Genomic DNA, 9,676 nt, shown 5'->3' with positions numbered 1-9,676 from the left:
TTAAATTGTGTCTATGGTTGAAGCACCAATTCTCTGAGTCGGCATTGAATCTTCAGATTCGGCCGAATCGAATCAAGGACAGTGATTTGAATCAACAAATTGAAATACTGTCCCTGATTCATGCCAAATCTGAATAGAATAGGGCCCACTTTGCACAACTCTAAGATATAACTGGCTCTGTGGATGTGGGGAAAATGGCGAACATAATATACCTTGGCTTAACAATCTTTGAATTCTCCTCTGCCCGACTAATGGTGTTTGGACCTGAAAGCTTGCAAAGACATGTTTTTGCTACTATTTAGTTGGTCTAATTGAAGATATCGCCTGCAGCCCAGGAGTTTTGTCTGCCTTGACTTTAGAAAGGCTTTTGGTACCATCTCCCGCATACTTCCTCAGCTTGTAGGAATGCTAAGTTGGATGAACGGACTGTAAGGTGGATAGAAAGCTGGCTGGATTGTTGGGCTCAACAGGTAGTAATCAATGGGTCAACAACTAGCTGGCAGATGGTATCAAGTGGAATGCTCCAGGGGTCAGTCCTGGGGCCGGTTTTGTTCAGTATCTTCATTAACAAATCTGGAAAATGGGATGGACTGCACCCTCAGCAAGTCTGCAGATGACACCAGCCTGAGGGATGTAGCAGGTACACTGGAGGGTAGGGCAGGATTCAGTGACCTAGACAAATTGGAGGACTGGACCAAAATGAATCTCCTGAGGTTCAGCAAGAATACGTGCAAAGTCCTGCACTTAGGATAGAAGAATCCCATGTACTGCTAGAGCCTGGGGACTGACTGGTTAAGCAGCAGCTCTGCAGGAAAGGACCTTGGGGTTACACTGGACAGTAAGATGGATATTAGCCTGCAGTGTGCCCTTATTGCTAAGAAGGCTAATAGCATACTGGGCTGCATTAGTAGGAGTGTTGCCAGCAGATCGTGGGAAGTAATTATTTGCTCTATTCTGCACTGCAGAGGCCACATCTGGAGTAATGGGTCCAGTCTTGGGTTCCCCACTATAGAAAGGGTGTGGACAAGTTGGAAAGAGTCCAGTGGAGAGCACTGAAAGTGGTTCAGGGGCTGGGGCACATGACTTCTGAGGAGAGGCCGAAGGAACTGGGTTTCTTTAGTTTGGAGACGAGAAGACTGAGAAGTGATCTGATAGCAGCCTTTAAATTACCTGAAGGGTGGTTCTAACTAGGATGGAGTTAGACTCTTCTCAGTGATGACAGATGACACAACAAGGAGCAACAGTCTCAAGTTGCAGTAAGGGAGGTTTATGTTGGATATTAGGAAAAATTCTCTCATTAGGAGGGTGATAGAGCACTGGAACAAGTTACCTAGAGATGTGGTGGAATCTCCATCCTTGGAGGTTTTTAGGGCCCAGCTTTACAAGCCCTGGCTGGAATGATCTACTTAGGGATGGTCCTGCTTTGAGCAGGAGGTTGGAAAGGACCTCAGGAAGTCATCTAGTCCAACCCTAATTTTCTATGATTCAAAGTTTACTAACTAGAACTTTCAGTTCAGAACCACACTCATTACTTCCGTGGTATGCTCTGATGTCTCAAGACTCAATTCATTTCAAAGCACTAAAAAATATCCACAGGAAATCATTGTGAACATCATGTGAAATGCAAGTGGTATTCACAATTTATAGCTTTGCTTTTGTTTTATAAGAACACTGAATACTTTGGGGGCAGGCATTATAGGGAAATTTAGAAGCGTTTTACATTGGTGCATGCCATAGTACCTAGACAGTACAAGTACAATGGGAAGAGCAAGCCTTTAGTAGCCTTGCTTTTTTATCCTGATTTTACATTTAACCTTGCAGCTCTTAATGCTAGAAGAAGTGTTATTTTTAAGACCCAGTTATCAATGAGCTATTACACTACCTTAAAATTAGAGTGAACTCTGTTGTTATAGAAGATTCCCAGTGGTGTTAGCTCTGCTTTGGTTTCAAGATATAATCCATGAGAATCTCCTGTAGAATTCTTGTGGAACAAATACCATATTCCAGCATCCTGTAAATAAAGGGGAAAAATAATGTCACTTAAAACATGTCTTAGACCAACACATTTACATCATCACAGATATATTTACATACAGTAACAAAATAATTGCATTTTAATACATTCATCAGTTTCAATCAACAAAATAAGAACTTAATATCTTTGCATTTTTTCAGAATAAGTTTCAAAACAAGTGTCAGCTAAGGTATGGGGGGAAAAAAGTTGCCTGCAGTAGAACTAAAAATTGGGGTGGGGAGGCCTTCTTATTGACTACAAAACTAATTGCACTGTTACTCTGACAAAAATGTGCAAGGGGTTAGGATTTCTTAGGGTGATACCTTTTGTTGGACCAGCTGAATAGTTGGGATAGAGTTAGACAAGCTTTTGAATACAAGGCATGTGTGGCATGTATGGAAAGAATTCTGAAAAAAATAAGGTATTTTAACCACAAAGGTTTACTAAGCTTGAACAAGCTCAAATCTGAAGTAAGCTGCTAAAGAAAGTGACATTTTGCATTTCCATTACGTTGCGTTTCTAAGTGCTGAGTTTTCCTTACCGTAAAATATTTAAAAAAAAAATCTCTCTCCCACTCTCACACATTCTTGTTGTTACAGACCAACTTTAAAGATTGCATATCACAACAGAAAATCAAGAGTTAATGATAAGGCCATGAGAGCCACAAGGGCTTTCAAAAGAATGAAGTCTAGCCAGTTCAGAGCACTATGCCAATACTATGCACCAATTCATTTCAACTCATCTTAAGTAGCTCCCCAATTTCCCCCCAAGCAACTGCTTTTAAAAAGGTGAATTTTGAGCGCTAGTAGAGGTCTACAAAAGCCCCTTCCTGTGGCATCTCTATATAAGATAGAACCATGGAGAGGACAGCTGAATAGGAGGTTTGGAAGCTTCAGTGCAGCAGAGCAGCTAACTTTATATCACATCTAATACACCAGTATTGTACAACAATGAAATCTGTGCTCTTACAAAGAAAAACCTTCAAATATGGAATGCTAAAGGGCAGGGGATGTCTAAGGTTTAAATCAAGGCCATAGAGCTTTTGCACAGTACTCTACAGTTAGCCAGAGAAAAGGAGAAGAATGGCTTTCATGAATTCAAAAAAATCTCCCGTACATAAAGTTAGTGATATTCAAGAATTTCACCCTGAAGGAACAAATCCACTTCCTAACAGCCTGAGAAATGCCATGAATTCTAAAAGGTATCATCTTTCTTACCAAGGGGATCTATTGGAAGTATTTCAGCCTGGTCAATTCCACCAGCAGATGTGGAAGTTCAACTAAGAATTATTTATACCAAAATGTTTATGTTGAATGTTCCTGCTGAGCAAAAGTAATTTTAAAACAAAAACATTTGGTGCTCAAAAACCATGCTAAGCAAAGGAAATTCTATGGCACGCGTACACATAAAGAAAGCATAAGTGAGGGAAAAGGGTATTTTCAAAAGCCACAAATGGGCCAAAAGCATAACCATAGCAAAAGAAAAACATGTTAGGTTTGTTGTGCACTAGGAAAATCTTACTGGTATAGCTATATCAGTAAAGGGTTTTTACTGCTCTAGTTAAACTAGAAAAAGCCACAAAGTGGGGCATAGTTACACCAATATAGCTAATTTTGCTTACTGAACCTGAAATAAGGGGTCACCATAATAGCAATTTTATCACATCCAAATTAGGGGAATCATTTTCCATTTTAATTATACAGATTTAGTTAGGAGTAGCCAAACTCTCGATAGCATACAAGCCCTGACTCCATCCACACACACATTTGCAATAATTCAAGGAAGTGACATTCAGTAGAATTTACTGCAAATGCAAACCATGCAAATGGTGGGCACCAGACTTCTGCAGCTGTTTCCTGTAACTCAAGCTTCCGCACTGAAAACAGGTAGAGGAACTATGCAAAAGGTCAATACATGGGAAGGTGCAGAGTGGAAAAAAAGAATAAGTGCTTTGGATTTGCTAAGTTCGTGCAGATCCTTCCAAAGCCCCAATCTTTTTGCATAAAGTTCTACCTCCCTCCCCCCAAAAAGCACACAGAATAGAAAACAAAAACCAAAAAAGGTTTCTTTTGTTACAGATTGCCTGATATTTAAAATTACTTGTGAATTAAACCATGCTTTCTTTGTGCTATAAAATGTGGGTAGGCATTCACTTTGATTACTGAAGCTTTTCCCTTTCCCAACTTTTACTCTATTCTCTCCACAGCAAGCTATTTAAAAATGCAACCTCATGGCATGTTTCAGCTTCTTATCCAATGCCCACACCAGAAACGGAAAAGTAGAACTGAACCCTGCTATCTGACACATACCAAGCTTGCTCATGAATAGTTTCAAATAATTTAAAAGGAAGCTGCTTTTTGCTAAGTAAGACAAGTCTAAGCTGAATCTGCTTATTCCCTATTTTCTGTACTCGATAACAAAGGGGACTCTACGTTCCAGGATGTGTCAAGGCATTTTGCTTCTCAAATGCTGAGAAAAAACTAACCACAGAGCTAAGCCAGTAAAACATCTTAGCCATACAATGCTAAGTACAATATGACTTTTTTTTTTTTATTTGACTGAATTAAATGACCAAATTAAATTTAGAACACTAGCCACACAGTATGTTAACAAATACAAGCTACAGAAAACAGTGAAGCCTTAATGCTATGATGGATGTACTTACAGGATGCCTTGTTCGTAACTGACTTACTATACAGCGTCACCAACACAAAGACTAATAACTCATAAAAAATGAAGAATTCTCTTTTGTTTTCTTTAAAACAAAGATGTTCAGTAACTTTTAAAAGCACATTTAATAAAGAGATGTCGCATTTACGCCACAGTGTTGCTAAATACAAAAAGGAAAGAGACATCTACATTAAAAAGAAAAAAAAGAAAAAAAAATACTTAAATGCATACATTTTTTCTAGGGTATGCTTTGCTTATCTGAATAGGAACACTGTGCGTCAAACTATGTTCACCTGCCTCACCTGTGAGCCAGCTGCTGCATTATTTATAAGGTGATTGTTGGGATGAGCAATCCAGAAGGTTGAAACGGCCCTGGATATTATACAGAAATAAAACATAGTTCAGAAGCTATAAATATCAAGTCTCTAATCTCTAAGCTCTTAGGTTTCATATAAGAAACGTTAGTAAGTACACACAGAAAAGCAAGTCAGGCTAATTTTTCTTTCCAGGGAAACAAAACTTTCTTCATGGTTTCTTATTTGGAAAAAAAAAAAAAAATCTGATGTTTTCTTTGTAAGTTAAAACATTTAATATAGTGAAAATGTTTTTGTAATAACTGAAATGCTCTTTTTGATTCTCGCCAAAGAAATGTGATACATGCTATTTATTAGGGCAGAAGTGACAGTTTCATATAGCTTGGGTGCCCTTGAACAATAATAAAAGGAAAGCCTGAGGTCTGCTGAATCAATTAATACCAAAGTATTATGTTATTTCTTACACATGGTCCCATCCTCATTAGCCTATTCTTAACTGCAGATCACCAAGAAATTTTTTAAAAGTTTAAGCACTGCAGGAATCCCCCACCTCCCACCTCCCAACTACTCACATGCAGTCTGTGGCTGGCACTGGGACATAATTTCCATATACTTTGTCCCTAATGGCAGTACACATACTGCTATTCCTGTCCGTGGGAAGAAGAGTGCCTGGTTTGGTTACTAGTCCAAGGTTGTGGAACAGAATATTTCTCTGTTCAATACCATCCTCCAGAAAGAAACAGTGGCCTAGTGTATCATAGCCAATGGTGTCCTTTATCTGCAGAAATACAAGTTCATTATGTCATTAGCAATAGTATTTACTGAGATTTATTTGACAAGAGCCATTTAGTTTTATCATCTTGGCGCAGCTGCAGAATGAATTTTCAGCATCCACAGTAAAAGCTAAGTCAAAAGTCAGGTTTTATTTGTTCCCAGAAATGCCCTATGATTATTAAAAAGGTTGCCTAACTGCAACAATTGAAAAGCTCAACAGAACAATAGGGCTTGTCACTGCTTACACTTGTGCATTAACTGTAAATATTTAAAACTCTGAAAAAAATGGAATAAGTGTTTCTGCACTGACTCTTTGTTCTAATGATTCCTCCTCCCCCTGAAACAGAGATTGTTACTAAAGTACCTACCAATAAGCCATTAGTTGCATGAACAGTCACACATCTGGAAAAGCAGTGATGAATGGAGAGGCCTTCTAAATAAGTCTTGAAGGTATAACCTCCTTTTTCATCTACATCCCCACAGAGGTGGAAGTGGACAGGATACCTTCCAATCATTTGCTGGCCCATTTGTTTCACTTCCACATAAGAGAGATGAAGAGATGTGAAATTCTTTACAATCTAAAGAATATAAAGCAAGAAAATCCATTTAATCCAAATCGTGAATGAATTGCATGATTTTTTTTGACTGCCACAAGCTTTACTGAACTCGGGGGGGGGGGGGGGGGGGGCGCAGGTTAAGGGAAGGGAGGATTTCTGCTCAATATCCAGGTAATAATACTGGATGGAATTAGATCTCCAAGACAGTGGTTACCTCCATAAATAAAATACAGACCTCTATGCTATGCAAGACCTCTATGCTGCCAAAGCAAAGGAAGTGTCATCAAGTGTTTTATTGCTACGTCCTATCAGTAGGCTTTTAACAAGTCCTAAATGGTATTCTCATGAGTTACAACATTCTTTATATACATCCATGGAGCATTCAAGTATATAAGATATTTCCTCCTCCATAGACCTGTCTACATACAGTAGTTTTATTGATTTATCTAAACTAGTTTAGCAACACACGGACTTGAATCCCTGCAGCTCCTGTTTATTTATGAGTTTGAGTGTCAGCTGAATTTTCTATTACTAAACTTTCCAAACAATTCTTTGCGCCACAGAATTTTTTTTTAAGGTTCAATAATCAGTTCCCCTCAGCACCACAAATACAAAGCACAAAGGAATGAGAATCATTTTTTGTATCAAAATGGCTTTCACTGAGTGCACTCAAACATGTCCACCATTCAGGCTCTCCAAAGAGGTCTCCAAAGAGGTCACTATGCAATTCCGGAAAAAAAACAAAAACAAAAAAAAACAACTCTTGTAACCTTCAGTATGAGAATGGGTTCTCCGACTTCATGGAGATATATCCACATAATGCTGAGAGTAATTTGTACACTATGGTAAGGAACAGAAATTACACATAAACTGGTACAAGTGATCAGAAACTGGTTCAAACCTGTGATACAATAGGAGTTCAGTGCACATAAACCGCTTTCAAAATGGCTGAAACTGGCTTAAAATAAACCTGGATGGATGTAGTATCAGACTTAGCTAGGTTAAATTGGATTACTGAACTTGTCCTATATCCCCCCAGATTTAGATTAACTCACAGTTCCCCAGCATCCCAAGATGCTTTGCACCTCCTTGCAAACCCCACCCCCTCACAGGGTGAGTGGGCTAGCCTTAGCCCAAGCTATGTGCTCCAGCCAAGCAGAGAGGTGTGCTCTAGCACCCCTGGCTTTTGGCCTGGGCCACTGCAGGCACGTGGCCGCATTTCCAGAATCAGAAGTGAACATCTGTTCACTTGCTTAATCAGTTCAATTAGCGCAACTTATACTAACCTGCGAAGACTGAAACACTTCAGCCTTTTTGACTGTCTGTACTTAGTCATTAAAGCTGCCTAACTAGCTAATTTGCAGCTCACCATTATGCAGTGTTGCTAAGTTTATGGGGTTGAACACAACCACTAGGCAACTGCAAGTATTTCCTTTCATCTGGTTAACATATCAAACTAACTGTAAGAGATGACTTACAACTGTGGGAGGTTAAGGATGCAAATCATAAGACAAATGAACTTCTCATTATGATATTAACTTACCTACTTTTGAGTGTATACAGATTAGGCTACTACATATAAATAGCTTAACACAAACAGTTTCATTTGGGCAAGTTAATCTGCACTGATTGACCACTTTGATTTTTTTTAAAGGTACTCAATTTATATTTATACATTTACAGCCAGTGTAATGCTGAGAGTTGGTAAAAAGTAGTCTTTTAATTTACAGAAGTTGAAGATCTGTACTAATGCAGCACTAAAACTACAAATTAGGGGACTTACCCCCATATATAATAAAACCCTTTATACTGCTCTCTCTCGGTAGAGGAATGTTATCAGACAAGTTCCTACAGCGCCTAGATATTAACAAGTTTTAGTGATGACTACCTGAACATAGATTAGCAGAAGCTGAAAACTGTTTGTTAGGCTTAACAAAACATATGCTAGGTTAGGTTTAGCAATAATTGCTCAGTTATTCAGAAGACTCATAGGGACAATTCAAGTAACCATGATATCTTGGAACAGAAAACAAATGGTCTATCTTTCATACATCTGACTGACTGACTGACTATCTGAGATACTGAACCAGTTCAAGGACAGGTTCTGTAAAGCTCACAGCTTGTCAATAATGTTCCTCCACAGTATTATCACAAACATAAAAGAATAGTTAAAACCCTCTATAGATCCCTCCTGCAGACCAAAAGCTATAGCACAAGAGAGAAATAGATCATTCTTTCCCTCTTAGTTCCACCACTGTAGAACTAAAAATCAATCCCTAATACTTTAAAAAGGGAGGTCAAAACTGTGACCAAAAGAAACAATGACATTTGCATGTAAAGGATAATGCTTCAAAAACTTCAGTATCAACTGGGCCCCAAATAATATCTCACCACTCCTTGCACTTGCACTCCAGTACAAACAGTAAGTTTCAGCTATGCACTGATACTGCTCCCTGCCTATTAAGCCTTCTTATAATTTATAGCAAATAAATAATTAGCAAAAACCATGCAAACTATTAAAAATATTTTTAAAAAAAAATCAACAGCAGTCCCTTCAGAACTGTAGTATACAGAGAACTCTTTAATACCCATTTTTAATTTTCTGTAAATTAATAAAAACACCACTGATTTTAGGCTCCATAACATACGACACCTAAGAGGGACCCAATTCTCAAAATATCTGCATAATGCATGGCTGTCCAAATAGCAGGCTGCAGGGTGTTGCAGGGGAGGAATAACATGCAGCCCCCAATCTCCTATCCAGCTGCCACTGCCCCTCCTGCAGCAACAGCCAGGGTCTAGGGACTGCTGCAGCCCGCAATACCAAGGGAGCCAGCAGCCAGGAACACCTATGCAGCGCAGTGCCATAGAGGAGCCTGCAGGTAACAGAAGGTGAAGTGACATGAAGTGCTATGTGGGGGAGCACTTGCCCACCCATGCACAGTGCAGCGGGGTGGAGAAAGCCCATGGTGCAGCATGGTGGAGGGTGCCCACCTGCGTACGATGCAGTGGGAAAATGAGGGGAGCACTTGCATGTGTGTATGGACAGTATGTAATCTGGGGGGCCCTGTGGCCCCTTTCTGTGCAGCCCCCAATGGTGCGACCCATAGGGTATGTGACCCCCCTCCCCCCCAGCCTTTTTGAAGCTGGGCAGTCCTGCCTTAAGGTGAACTGTGCTATATGAGCCACAAATGTGATGTTGCAGCTGGTAAAGCAGACAAAACTGGCTTGCATCCATAGATTTCTCAAGTAAATCCCAGGATGTCATCTTCCTGCTGTACTCGGCCTTGGTGAGGCCACAGCTAGAGTACTGCATCCAATTCTGGGCTCCACAATTCAAGGATGTG

General features: G+C 39.6%; 1 protein-coding gene across 1 annotated transcript in view; it reads right to left on the bottom strand.

Moving 5' to 3' along the window:
- The window catches only part of TMEM2 (transmembrane protein 2), a 72,688-nt gene that overhangs the window by 30,248 nt on the left and 32,764 nt on the right, over nt 1-9,676 (bottom strand). The window contains exons 7-10 of the mRNA XM_019517466.1: nt 6,141-6,350; nt 5,571-5,776; nt 4,987-5,056; nt 1,883-2,011 (exon numbers count right to left, since the gene is read on the bottom strand). Coding sequence (XP_019373011.1) covers nt 1,883-2,011; nt 4,987-5,056; nt 5,571-5,776; nt 6,141-6,350 — 615 coding nt within the window. The remainder of the gene's footprint in view (nt 1-1,882; nt 2,012-4,986; nt 5,057-5,570; nt 5,777-6,140; nt 6,351-9,676) is intronic.

The sequence above is a fragment of the Gavialis gangeticus genome, unplaced genomic scaffold (assembly GCF_001723915.1).
Source record: "Gavialis gangeticus isolate Ggan-Ray unplaced genomic scaffold, GavGan_comp1, whole genome shotgun sequence".
NCBI classification, from domain to species: domain Eukaryota; kingdom Metazoa; phylum Chordata; order Crocodylia; family Gavialidae; genus Gavialis; species Gavialis gangeticus.
Note: the sequence above shows the minus strand (reverse complement) of the source record. Positions and strands in the feature narration are given on the sequence as shown.